General features: G+C 44.0%; 1 protein-coding gene across 7 annotated transcripts in view; it reads left to right on the top strand.

Moving 5' to 3' along the window:
* Positions 1-14,688, top strand: part of ncor2 (nuclear receptor corepressor 2) — a 530,049-nt gene that overhangs the window by 461,556 nt on the left and 53,805 nt on the right. For 5 of the 7 annotated variants that reach the window (XM_084332593.1, XM_084332594.1, XM_084332592.1 and 2 more), the window contains exons 36-41: positions 176-328; positions 1,922-2,182; positions 2,749-2,935; positions 4,898-5,385; positions 8,227-8,357; positions 9,266-9,441. In XM_084332593.1, the coding sequence (XP_084188719.1) occupies positions 176-328; positions 1,922-2,182; positions 2,749-2,935; positions 4,898-5,385; positions 8,227-8,357; positions 9,266-9,441 (1,396 nt within the window). The remainder of the gene's footprint in view (positions 1-175; positions 329-1,921; positions 2,183-2,748; positions 2,936-4,897; positions 5,386-8,226; positions 8,358-9,265; positions 9,442-14,688) is intronic. The other 2 variants (XM_084332597.1, XM_084332596.1) reach the window with 1 other exon arrangement.

The raw sequence follows: 14,688 nt of genomic DNA, 5'->3' as shown, positions 1-14,688 counted from the left end.
TTTCTATCTCTATTGCTTAACTGTTTGTTAGCATGACCAGAATATAGATTTATGCTTCAGGTTCATATCACTATGGAAAAGGACCCAAAAATATTAAATATCCGTCTTATGGGAGCCTCTGGGTCTATCCCTACTAGCCTGTGGTTTATACCCTGCTCTCCCCTCTCCTTCCCAGGGATCATCGATCTGTCTCAGGTGCCACACCTACCTGTCCTGGTCCCTCCCTCCGCAGGGGCTGCTGGCTCCCCGATGGACCGCATCACTTACATCCCCGGGGGGGCCACCGCCTTCCCTGGCAGGCCTTACACCACCTCCCCTATCTCACCTGGTAATGGTACAGTCCGTTAATTCGATAACGACACAAATCGCTATCTGTTCAATAACTTTACCTCCATGCTCTGTTCCGTCAGCATTATATTGGTCATTTCTACCCAGCAATACAGACAACTACTGTGTGTTTCCTGTCCCACCCCATAGACCCCTGGGTAAAACCGTAACACACTCCATGAAGTGTAGAACTTAACCTCTTAACTGGCGCCCAGAAAAGTGCCCATTTTTAAACTTGAACTTGAGGACTGCATACTTTTTTTTGAAAAGCGTATCTTTATACTTATAGCACATGCATAAGCCTGGTCTCTTTGAACGATAACATTCTGAAGTTTCTTATACAATAAAGAAAGATCACTTTTAGTGTTAATGAAACATAGGCCTGAACTTGAGTTGTAGAAAAACTTTTTTTATCTACTTTTTCTCCTCCTTTTTCTGTATTTTTCTCCCATCCCAATTTAGTCGTTATGCCAATTCCCCCCCTCCCCTTCCTGGCCGTTGCGCGCATTTGCCCCCCACTTGCCGGTCTAGGGAGGGTTGAAGACGATCACACATGTCCCCTCCGATACATGCAGAGTCAGCCAGCCGCTTCTTTTCACCTGACAGCGAGGACTCTCATTGGGGGAGAGTAATGCGTGGGAGGCTCACACTACTTCCCCCAGTTCCCTCCCTCGCTGATCAGGCGCCCCGACCGACCTGTAGGAGTTGCTGTTTACAACGACCAGGATACACACCCCGCCAGCTTCCCACCCGCTAACACTGCCAATTGTGTTAGTATGGACGACCGACCAAGCCAGAGGTACCACTGACAGCTGGATTCGATACCAGTGTCTCTGCGGTGGTAGGCAGGCACTTAGTCCGCTGCGCTACCCAGCCGCCCCTTACTCACATTTTTCTGTAGTACCGGTAGTTGCAATATCCAAATATAGTATTTAAAAAAAAAAAGTGTTATGATCTGTAAAACACCCTGGGTCCATAGCCTGAAGTCTTATGTAGTACATGTCCAGATTTCATAAAGATCCGTTTAGTGATTAGGAGCGATTTTGGTAAACCGTGGAGAGAAAAAAAGCTCTCCAGTAAACCATTTCCTCGTTGACTTCAATTAATTCTGTGTTTTTTTTCTCTTCCTGTTTTCGCTTGTGACTTTTCACCTAGATCCCTGATTTGCATTGGAAAGCCACACTCATTGGCTACAACCCTGTCCAAAGGTTTTTGAGATCGCCAAATGATTGACGGAGCTAGAGCCCAGGGAACAACATTTTAAAGCTCTGCCGTGTACTTCGGCGCACACCTCACATATCGGCATGTAACTCGAGAACCGCTGAACGGATTTTGTCGCCTGAAAGGGCAATCGACAGGCAACAAATAGGGCTTTAATTCTCTCTATATATATTAGGAATTGCAGACCCGAGCCGCTAGAGGTCGGCAAACTGGCGCATCGCTTCGGTGGGCAAATCGTCCTCAAGAGGGGCCGGGTCGGTGCCAGTTAAGAGGTTAAAACAGTCCACTACACCAGCAACCAGTGACAGAATCCTCTGTGCCTTTGATGTGTTTCCCCATGTCATAATTTTGTTTTGTGCTTTTCTTTTAACAGTTGGATCGTCCCACATGAACAAGATGCAGGGCACGCCTTCACCCGCAGACCGCGAGCGGGAACGAGATCGTGAGCGAGAGAGGGACCGCGAGAGGGAGAGGGAGAGGGAACGTGAGCGGGACCGGGAGAGAGATCGCGAAAGAGAGCGGGAGAGAGAGCGGGAGAGGGAAAGGGACCGGGACAGGGAGCGGGACAGAGAGCGAGACAGAGAGAAGGGCGGCTCGCATGGGAATGTAGAGCATGCACCCATCTGGAGACCAGGTGCAGACCACATTTACTCTCCTTCACATTTTGCACAATTTTCTAAGTTTTTAGAAATACTTTATAGTTCGATATTGGCTTTTTTACCGATATCCGATATACCAATATTGTCCAACTCTTAATTTCTGATACCGATATCAACCGATACCGATATATGCAGCCCCCCCCCCCCCCCCCCAAAAAAAACGTAATAATTTCAGGTAATTAACTTTACATATCTCTTGTCGTGGAATTAACACAACATTATGCATACTTTTGAAAACAAATAAAGTAAGAATTTGTTCTTACTTGCTTGCCTGGGTAAATAAAGGTTAAATACATTCTTTTTTTTTAACGTTTTTTTTTTTCTTTTTTTTTTTAACAGATACCGATCATTTCCGATATTACATTTTAATGCCAATATCGGTAGGCCGATAATATCGGACATCTCTACTTTATAGGTATCAAGTGGGTCTCTTTCTTGCTTAGAGGTCGCTGTTTGACAGCATTAGAGACTCTGGCTTTAAGTTTTTGAGGAGTGTATTTTAGTTTTGTAAGCTGTGTGTATGTGTGTGTGTGTTTCCCAGGTACAGAGCACAGCTCGGGGGGCAGTAGCAGCAGCGGGGTAAGGCCCTCGTCCCATTCGTACAGCCACCAGCAGTCTCCCGTGTCGCCTCGTACACAGGACAGTGTGCAGCAGCGGCCCAGCGTCCTGCACAACACAGGGGGCAAGAGCCTCTCCGTCAGCGAGCACTCAAGCTCCTCTGTGCTAAGGTATGACGCAGTCTGCTGGGTGTGGATAACTCCATAGGTACAGGAGTAGGGTTGCAACTTTATATCACAAAAACGAATTGCTTAAGTGAATCCTCACCAAGTTAAATAATTTCACTATATATAAATACAAGAACATAATATATATATATATATATATATATATATATATATATATATATATATATATATATATATATATATACAATAGTACTAATATATAGATAAATTAGAAGAGAGAGAAAAATGTAAATGGTATTAAAAAACCGGATGTAAGGAAGAGGACACATTTCAAGCTGTCCCAATGGGGTGAATATGGAATATTTATAGAGGCACTATGGTTAGCACTGAGATTGCTGGACAGGTCTCAAACAAACTTGTTTTGTGCTGAATGTACAGGTCAGAAAAATGTCATCCTAGTGTCTATTCATGAATGTTCAGAACATCTTCAACTTGTAAGAGACGGTCCAATATTCTATGGTAACGAAAAATAGAGCAGCGTTTTGTGAAAACCTACATATCTAATTTGGGAGAATTGAGCCGGTACCTGCTCTGGTTTCCTGAGGTTTGTAAGCTGCCAATTAGTATCCCTGCCAATGCCTTGTGTTGTGAAGGGCCAGATTAAAACTGAGAATCTACCTTTATTGTTTGATATACTTTGTATATTATTTATATATACACGGAATATCCCTTTACCTGCGTTCAAACCAGAGTAATATTCGCTCTCCTTATTGGACAGCGCCCTAGGCGCCACCTCGCAAGCCCCCAACGTCAGGTTCAAAGACAAGTTCAGGCATGTCAGAACATGCCCGGAGACAGCGTATTGATCCCAGACAAGGACTGCGGTTTGGGACTAGATAATCACTTAAGTATATATACAGCGCAAGGTGCGCACAGCAGTAGATCACCTGCTTGTCCATCTAAACAAGCCAACGTAGTTCATCGTGTAAATTGAGCACTCGTGCGTTGAGAACATGTGCGAATAGAATAGTAAAGTGTCAGAGTTTAATGTAGTAACGTCAAGTTCGACCTAATCTAATGTGAAGTAAATAGTCGTTCAATTATTGTATATCGTGCAACCACAGTTCGTTCGTGTGTAGCATTACCCAGCGGTTTGTCGTGTTTTAGCTAGTGTACCTTAGCCAGGGTGTGTGGCCTAAATACGTCGCCCGCACCCGAGGAGGCCTAGTCGGAGAACCGTTGGACATGTGCACAGGAGAACCAGCGTCGGCGATTGCAGAACCATTACTGGTTGGATTATATTGATTTGGAACGTGTTACCCGGAGAAGAGCCTCGTTGATTTCCACTGTCGTTTGGGATTCAACCTTGTGAGGATTACAACTCGGGCTGGCCTCATGGACAGAGGCTGGCTAGCTGTCATCAGTGCTATCGAGCATTTGGATTACAATTATTGCTTTGCTGCTGATCGTTGGATTTACAAGGACCGACTCCTGTACGTGGAGTCTCTTTATTCTTCATTGAATCAGACTGAGTATCCGAACATTCCTCTACCCTCCAGGCCTTACACCCCGGAGGGAACCCATTGTCTCCAGGCGGTACCAGCGGTGCCTTATATAGTTGCTATTATACGACAGGTGGCGTCAACTTAGACCCATCGTAGGAATCCTGCTATTCCCAGTGACTCATGCTGCTGACTGACTTTATGCATATTCTTCGCCATACAAGCGCGACCCTAATTCTCATTCTGTAACCTAATGTTGCATAATAATAAAATACCCTCAAATACTATTTCTTTGTCAATGCCGTGTTCTTGTGAGTGTTCACCATCTATATTCGATGTACTGTCTGGCCAGTAATTAAAGTACATAACTAGCAGTGGTTTAATCTATCACAATCTTTAATACAGTCAGGGTTTTGTAACCCCTCAGTTACACCTTGTGTAACCCACGTGACAGGAAGTTGAAATTAGTCTTTGAAAGGTAATTTTGTTTTTGCTATTCTAGGTCCATGCCCTCAGGGTCAACCCGCTACCCAGGATACCCCGGTCACCTCCAGAGGACAGGCATGCCCCCCGAGGGCTACCCTCCCGGCATGGACTCCGGTGGGGCCAAAGAACTGAGCCGGGACGGAGGCAAGAGCAGGGGAGGTCTCCCCAAACACCTCCAGGACCAACACGGGCCCACAAGTAAATCCGACCCCAAGCTGTCCGGCCCCGGGGGGATGTATCCGGGGTCCTACCCCCCGGCCTCTGGCCGAGCCCCACACCTGCTGCCCCCCCAGTCGGATAACCCTCGTGGAGACAGTGGCTGTACAGCTAGTAGGGAAAAGACTCAAAACAAAGCGCTGTCCGTACAGGAACAAGAGCTCCGAGCACTCGGTAAGACCACCATGACTGCGGCCAACTTCATAAACGCGATTATCATGCGTCAAATTTCTTGTGAAACGGGGATGCCAGAGACGGGCGCTCTTGTTGCCAGCAGCACCAGTGATGGTAAGATGCTGTGGATCCCAGGGTCCCCACATCACCCAGACCCTCCCCCGTCCGTCTGTGGCCAATTTGCACGCTGTGGTGGTTGGCATTATCAAATCAGTCCAATTCATTTACATTTTTATTTTTATTTATTTTTTGCTATACTATTTTGCTTCCCCCCCCCCCCCCCCCAAATGTATTTGTTTTTCTTAAAGACCACCAAGGGTGTCCTCTGGAAAACCAAACTGTTACCAATTGGATCTGAGAAAGTGAGAGGAGGCAGAACACAAGCTGGATAGGAGCAAATTGTTCAATGCTCTAGTCTAGATTGCCCTAATATTATCCAATCAACTGGATATCCAGAAAAAGAGAAAATATCCTAGGTGCCCTTTAAGGTGTCATTCCTAGTTAGTTAGGCTGGTGGGACATTCAGGCGGGACATTCAGGCAGGATATCCAGGTGGGACATTCAGGCAGGACATTTCTTTGCTGCTTATTTTAATTTCCTTTTCATTTAGGATGTGACTGGACTTACCGTGTGGCACCCCTCCCCCCCTTCTCATTTGGGCAGTTTGTTTTTTGGAAAAAGAGGGAAACAAACACAAGCCATTAACTTCTTGCAAATCCACAAGCTGTAATGAAAAGTATATTTCTATTAGAAGTGAAACTGCCTGTAATCACACATACTCTCAGACTCTGGATTTGTTTGCAACTCCAAATTGGTATTTTAGTTATAAGCATTGGGTCTACCCAGCCACTGCATGGTTATTGTAGGTAGTTTTATGCCTAACTGCAGATGATTACAGGCACAATCTGGACTGTGTGGCAGTGGTCCATGTTGGACAGTGACTGCGTAGAACCTTGATGACTAATGAGGCCGCTTTAGAAAGTCTGTGTGACGGTCCCTTTCAAAACGACATCATTGTGAGTCATTAGGATGAATAGCCAATCAGGATGCAGCTTTAATTAAAAGCCCCACCAACCACCAGGCAGCCTCCCTGGGGTCCTAGACAGTGTCTCGTGTTCCACAGGGAGGAGGGGCGGGGAGACCGCTCTGCCCACAGCCAATCGGGGAGGGGGGTGCTGCAGCTTCTGGCCCCCAAATCTCTGCATGTCCTTATAAGCCTCACTGTAATTTATGCTGATTTTTTCCCCCACACGCATCTCTCTCAATCAAACCTCTTGAGAGTTTCCATCATTAGGAATGTTATCTTGTTTTGTTGTGTTCTGCTTGTAAAGCAATGTGCCACATCAGTATTTATTACATGCCTACAGGCAGGCAAGTGACTGCATGCTAAACTCAAATGAGTGTTGTGGTATAACATACTCTACATATACAGTATCTTACATGTAATGTACCGGCAGCATGCTTCTTTTGGCCGATAAGAGATAGGACATCACCATGCTATTGGAACGTACTCACCGCGTTCTAGCAGGGATACAGAAAGAGCTACAGTGCATTCAAAGCTGCTATTGAAATGGACCAGAGCTACTAGCTAGAAGAGCAACCTCTTGTTCTTGGGTCAGGGGTCAGCCACCTTTGGACCCCACTTAGCACAATGTTACCCTCCAGAACTTAAAGGTGCACTACACTGTTTTGGGAGAGAACTTTGTTTACATTTGCAGAGCCTGCAATTACTTTACAAAACACATTTACTATACATAATAATTCTTACATTGTTCTTCGTCGTTGTAAATCAAAACTAAATAGTTTTGATGGCACTGTGAACCAGACGTAAGTCTAGAATGTGTTTGTGAACAACATTGCATGCCTTGCCTTTTGTAAACAACAGCAGTTCACACAAACAACAACTTCAGATGTGTTCCAGGGACCCGGTGTTCCTCTGAGGACCGTGGGTTTATTCAGTTGTGAAAATATACCTTAGAATGTATTAATTTATCTGATTCTCTCAAAACTACATAGTGCACCTTTAATAACGCATGCTCTCCTAAGATGAATATTGGTGGGAAAGAGTAATGTAGGAAGAACACAGACACATACACACACATACACATCATGTATAGACCTTTACAGAATAATTCCATTGCTATTCAGTTACTCTGGGAACCGCTTTGGTCCCAGGCTATTTCCTGTCCACTAGTGTATTAAATTGGCTTGACTTTCTCCACTAAATTGACTTTCTCCAAAGGCTGCTGATTGAACAAATTTAAATGAAATGTCCACCAGTATCAACAGAAGGCAAAAAATGAGTCCATTTCAAGCGCTTTTAACACTGCATTAATTTGGTCTTTCCTTGCATAGCCTATGTGTCTCTGAAACTATGCTTTTTGTGTAACATTGCTCCAGTGTCAGAATATAGCCGTTGATACATCATTTGGACTGCGTGTGCATGTCAGTTACTCAATTCTAGAACATCCACACAAAAGCTGTTAATTTCAGAGCCATCTCCTGTCGTGGCTAAGCTTGTTAAGTCAGTGTTGGTTGTCAAATTTAAGAGCATCCTTTGCAGGGAGTGGCGTCTAAATAAGTTATCACAGATCTGAAGTAAGCTTGTATCATCCAACACTGTCAAATGCAATATTTTCGGAGGGTAACTTTGATATTTTGATCTCCTATGTGCAAATGCCACATGAAATATTTAAAGGGCACACATACGTAAGTCGAGATGAATGGATAGGCATTTCTGAACGATGTACATTCTCGTCAGCAAGGTGTAGAGTTATTCAGTTGTGTCGTCTCAAACTGGCTCAAGACACTAAAATGTCACCCTTTCTGTCCCGTCCTTTGTGTGTACCTGGTTGTGTGTGATTGTGCATGTATGGCTTGTGTGCGTGTCAATGACTTGTGGTATGTGTGCGTGTGTGCACATGTATGCTCTCTGGGTGCGTGTGGAACTCTCAGCCCAACAGAAGATGGACCAGCATGGGCTGTACAGACCTCCGTCTGAGGAGAGACTGTCCCCGGGCCAGCAGCCCCCGTCCCCCCATGTTAAAGGAAGCCAGAGGGTGGTCACCCTGGCACAGCACATTAGCGTAAGTCCACACTTAAGCTGTGGTACTAACAGCAGCACCAAAGCAGATGGAGAATGGACTTTTATTCAGTGTTTTCTCATCCCTGAGGCGGATGTGTTTCTATGGTGTGAACAGGAGGTGTTTTAGAACAGCAACACTATCCTCCAGGGTTTCAAATTAACTTAACATTTTTCCCCACAGGTTTTTTTTGTCCTCCTTAATTGATTTTGGGGGGTATTTTCTTTTCTTTTTTTGCATTTCAGGGACACTGGCTGACATCGAAGTAATAAAACATTGTCGACAGTAAACCATAATGGTAGTTTGTGGCTGTGACTTTCCTGATGGTGCAAAGCACTGTATTCTTGGTTCTGCCGACGGCTAGCTTTACAATCTGATCTGATCACCATCATCCTCCAGCTCCAAACACACTCCAAATCCCAGCACTGTACTCTGCTTTACATTTTTGTTTGGTGGAGGCAACCTTTTTCTTAATTTTTTTCTTTACAGGAATCTGCGTTTCATCACACAGGATTTTATAAGCCTCATATTTCGCTTATCGGTTAAAGTCATTGTAGTATTCTATTTATTTATTTTGACTATGTTTGACAATTCGTGAAAAAGATAATAATTCTAATGAATCTGTCAAATGCATCTTTTTCCCCCCTTAACTGATTGTCGAGGGCATACAATCCATTTTCAAGGGCATTTTTGCCACGAGCCGCCATTAATTTGGAACCCTGCTATGCTCCAGTATAGCTGTATTTAGCCTGGTCAGGTAAAAGGATGATCTGACGAGGGCTCACTGGGGCTGAAACGTCATTTGATTTGATGAAGGTGTACTGGAGCTCAGTGTTCCACTCCTCTGACTCTTCTTCTTCTTGTTTGACTCACCCTGCATGTGTGTGTGTAACTATGTTCCACTGTAACAGGAGGTGATAACCAAGGACTACACGAGGCAGAGCCAGCAGCAGCCTTACCACAGCTCTCCTCTCCTGGACCTGACACGTCCACCCAGCGCCCCACAGCCCCCACCCACCTCCCAAGAGTCTGGCCAGGGCTCCCGCTACACTCCAGAAGGCCCGGGAGGGGAGCGCAACAGAGACCGGTAAGCACACCTGGCTCTCCTTTGTTTATATTACTCATTCATTCATCACCTACTTTTGTTTTGACCTACTTATTATTCGGCTGCTTACTGTCAGTCTTCCCCCTGTACTCCTCTTTTTTGGCTACTTGCTATGTTGGTGAGTCAGGAATTTTACCTCATATTGTTGTTGGACTTGTTATTTGATTTAGATTTGTGTCTGCTAAATTCATAGTTTCAGATTCAGAAACGATGTATTGTCTCGTATGAGTTACATACAAGGACTCAGTCTTGATACATGGTGCAGTGACACGCCAACAGTGATGTAATTAACGCAGGACTACTGGCGTTACATTGGTACAATGACATACTGTACAACACCCATGCATGTTCAAGCAGACAATACACGCAGGGGCGTAGCTGGGGGGGGGTAGCTTAGGATGATTCCAAGGGCCCAGCACTGGGGGGGGGCCCAAAAAAATAATAATTTTTACTAGACATCACTCAGGTGTATTATTGATGCTCTCATTGATACTATGTTTGTTTCTGAAGTGTGTGTGTGTGTGTGTGTGTGTGTGTGTGTGTGTGTGTGTGTGTGTGTGTGTGTGTGTGTGTGTGTGTGTGTGTGTGTGTGAGATATATAGAGAGAGAGGGGGGGCTTTGGTAGACTATTGCATTGGTCCATTCATTGAAGATGAACGCAATGCGACATCCTTTACTAGGCTCACCCACCAACAGTGCAGGTGCTGAACTGCTGATCCGAATGTATAGGTAAAAACCATATTATGCGTTTTCATCAATAAAAAAATGGCCAAAAAAAATCTGCTTGCGCGCTTACGCGCGCTCGCATTCACTGGGGGCCTACAAATACATTCTTTCATGGGGCCCAGAATCTGGAGCTACACCCCTGAATACACGACTACATACATTCAGACAGAAGACGAAATAAAATGCTTTTTTCAACAGTGAATGGCGTTCATTGTGGACTGTAAAGGTGTATTTCAGTCAGCCTCATTTGACACAACTCACTCTGGGTAATGGCATCTTTGAATGCAATTGGCTTGAAGCACTTTAGGCAAAAGGGATTGGACAGCAACTGGGAAGCCTTGCCCTTACCCAGAGGTATATAGCCGTATACTGTCATCCTTTCCCTTCACTCTTTTAGCTCCTCAAGACTCTTGATATTTTTTCTACCATATACTTTCTAAATATTCTACCTAAATGGCATCGACTTTATTAGAAGACATCGTCTTCAGGATATTTTTTCCCACCAGATAGTTAGCATATCAATTTTTTTCCGGTAACTAACAGCACAAACCCTTTCTCTTGTTTGCTTTTTAGCAACCATTGTTTTAGTCTGGACCCGTGTGGAGGTTAGGATTTGTGTCTGTTCTTGTCAAGCTCCGGCCTTGTCACAGTGGTGGTTGTTACACTATTGAGCAGAAAAGACACTCATGGCATGCATCACCTGCTGAGTGGGAAATCCTTACCCCCTCCTCCCAGCTGGATTTTATCTAACCTGCTGTGGCTACAGGGTAGGCTTTTGTAAATCCGACTTGGTGCTCAGATGAGGAGGAGAAATCTGTCAAATCCAGCGAGCTGTCGGCATATATGCTCAGGATGAGTCATTCTGAAGATACCACTGGCAACAGTGTTCAATGGCATATGGCTGGTGCCCCTTTCCTGGAAGTCTGCCTCAGCGTCACTTGGCCTGCAGCTACAGCCAAAGAGGATGGGAATAAACCTCTTGAAATTTTATTTGAATAGGATGCAAGGCCATTTTCTCCTGCCTGCATTGCTGTGCAATTCCCTCACAGCAGTGGATCAGGCTAAGGAGATGGGTTGCCTCAACTGCCCCAAAGTGCGGCCTACTTGGCAGCACCCAACACCAGTGCAAGTTTCACCGCAGTTCCCACGCTTCCCCATAAGCCCCCCAGGTTTTCATTCCAAAAGCTGCATCATCTACAAATCTGCAGCTCTTATTGTAGCTCTTATTGTCAGCTGTGCTCCAGGCTGACACCTGTGTGGCCATGGAGCAGGGGGAAGCCCATCAAGGATCCACACAGTGTTGGACTTCACCATAAGGCTGATATATGATATGATATGCCATTTGGATAAATCGGGATAAAATAATCTATAAATATCGATATTCTTATTAGTATAATTTTTTTTTAATTAATAATACAAATGTTTTAAAAGATTTTTTAACAACAAATGTATGTTTATTTTGCAGCAATTCTTGTTGTTACCGCCATCTTTAGTGTTACAGATTTCCTCATTCAAAACTACCACAGCGATCCTTCTCATTTTATAGTCTGTGGTCTCTGGATGTGATGGAGAGAATACTACATTAGGGCTGTCTGTCCCCGACTAAGGATTTGGATAGTCGACTTTGATTGGCCGAAATTAGCCGATAGTCGACTATTAGTCGACTATGAAAAAAAAATAAAAATTGAAAAAAGAAAAGTATACTTTTTTTTCATTCCATTTGGGCTGTGGGGGTGCTGTCTGAAGGAGTTGACAGAAGGCTTCTTGTCCTCTGCAAAAGCATGCAATTGGTCCACTGATGGATACATCTTGATATTTGTCTAGTCTAGTGTGTTCATTAGATGGGTGAAATCCTCTTTCAGTGCCTCTGTGCCTGTTTTCTTAGGCAGTTATCCTCTGGTATGCGTGCCATTAGTGTTAGCCACGCTTCTAGGCCTCTTTTCTTTTGGAAAGAATGATACATTGTTTTTTTTATAATACAATTTTTAATTTTTTAATTTAAATTTTTTTACTAAGAGGTTGGCAGTCGACTACGGCTCCTTTCGATCGATTAGTCGACTATTCGACTAATAGGGGTCAGCCCTATACTACATACTGAATGCACAGTGCAGAGTTGCAATTAAACTGAATTTACATGAAATGGAGATGTTTTAACTAAAACATGCTATAAGACCTAGTATTTGAGTATAGTATAAAGTATTAAAAAAAAATATATATTTAAAAGCATTTTTTATTTGTTTTACATATGCAAATATATCGATATGTGATGCCACTTATCGATATCACGCAGTTATAGATAATTATTGATATATCGATAAGTGGTCACTTAGCCTTACTTCACTATGAGAACCACATGGAGAGACGTTTCTGGCTCAATCTCTCTAATATCCACTCTCTCCCGAATTGGCTATTTGGGAAAGCCGCCTCCACCATGCAGGCATTATTTGAGCACAAGAAAAAGGAGAGCGGGGACCTCAGCTCCTTGCTTCATCAAAAACCAGACTCATCCCGTTGCTCGTCTGGTTTAAAAAGAAACATGGTCTCTTTCAGAAGCTCTGTGTCAGAGCAGAGGGCAGAGGCATTTCACAGCTGTCTGGCTCCGCTTCAGCTCTGAGTGAAACACAAATTATGTCTGAGACTTTTATTATGACATCAGCCCTATTGGCACAGGACTAGTATTACCTGGGGACCTCTAGTAGTTTGTAATAATTGCAGAGGACATCTGTGATCTTAATCCTGTGTGGATCTGCCAGGTCCGTAATTTGGAAGGTAAAAATTCCAGCGCAAATTCCCTACCATCCATATTTCACAAACACAGAGGTCACCTGATAATATTAGTTCTGTGTGAATCGGCATCTCAGTAATTTGGGGTCGTAATTTGTTTTTGAAAGTAGTCAAATCAATACAGGACGGTATTAGTATATTATATTTTAAATGCTTTTTCAGTAGAAATGCCAAATCAGGGGCACCCGTGTGGCGCACCGCATACTGGGTAGCAGACCTACGCGGCCGACCTGGGTTCACCTCCCGCTGCTGGACGGATTTGTCGCATGTCCTCCCCTACATCTTCTCCCATTCTCCCTCTCCTCTGTCGGTCATGTCTGACCATAAAAGCTTAAAAAAAACACAAAAAAAAGAAAAAAAAAATGCCAAATCAATTTACAAATGCTATAGTTCCTTCTTGAAAAATACATTTCCATCCAAAGTACAGTAGGTGGCACATACTGTTACTGTTATCCAGGTCATTATTTTCCCCCTGCTGGATTGTTGTAGTTTGGATTCGTTGTTGAAAAGATTTAGAAGTTCTCTGCATGATCCTATTTTTGCATCAGGCATTACATTTGCCATTGTTATGAATTTGTTTGGGACAGTAAAACGTATCCCATGCGAATGCGCATTTGGAAATCAGAGGTCGAAGGGCTAATTTTCTATTACCATGGGACCCCACATAATACTAGTCCTGTGCGAATAGGGTTTATGATAGTGGTAATCCCATTGGGCCTCTAGTTAATGCAGGACTTTCAGCACTGCCTGTTTTCTCTGAAGTCAGATGCATCATGATGTGAGCAATAGTGTTGTCAGGATACCAAACCTAAAATATCAGGAAAAGTTATGGAATATAATATTAGATGACAACATGGAAAATATAAAATCTTAAAAAATATATATATATTTACGCTGTTGAAACTTAAATAATCTAAAATTATTGTTACAGCTGCTGAGCTATATAGCAAATCTCCATGTGTTATTATACGTTATCTCGCCACTCCACACTATGTTAGTGCTTAGCACAGGAGATAAGATTTTTAAAAAGACATATTTTTGAATATTTCAGCTAACGAAGTGAAATATTCCACAGGCTGGAGAGGCGGGTTACCAGGGCAGTGCAATCAATGGTGTGTGGATGGCCTCTCGGAGCCTATCTCACATACATTTTCTCAAACTGTATACAGTATTATTGACCATATTCACAGGGCAGCCATTTTGCTCTAATGGCATGCTCAGGATGGGATTCCTTTCCACCCTGTTCTGGAAAAATGGCAATTTCTGGCCCTAAGGCATTTCCCCTCCTTCCATTGGGGTCAGCATGTGTTGACAACATGATGGTGGAGGCGCTCGCTCCCGTTGGCTTCACTGGCTTCTCCTTATTCTGATAGCAGCCCTATGGCAGAGGAGGTGGTTAGCAGAGATAGCCAGGATGGTGGGGGAGTGGGGAGCCCTGGCCTCCTGTTCCAGCCCAGACAGTGGATCAGGAGGTAGAGCAGTCGTCTGGTAATGGGAAGGTGTGTGGTGAGCTTCATGCTTCATCAGTTCAGCTATCTTGTATGCCGTTTTACCCCTCACAGGCTCTATGGCAGGGGTTCTCAAGGTTTTGATGACTGAGGGCCAATTTAGGGGCCCAACATTGAACTGAGGTCCCAAGAAAAGAAATTACGCTAGCAGGGCTGTGGCAGTCTGGTCATCACTTATAAGTGATGGGGGCAGGGTAGAGAGAGAGATGGT

Source organism: Notolepis coatsorum, assembly GCF_963971535.1.
Source record: "Notolepis coatsorum genome assembly, chromosome: 1".
In the NCBI taxonomy this organism is placed as follows: Eukaryota; Metazoa; Chordata; class Actinopteri; order Aulopiformes; family Paralepididae; genus Notolepis; species Notolepis coatsorum.
This window is presented reverse-complemented; position numbering and strand designations above follow the sequence as displayed.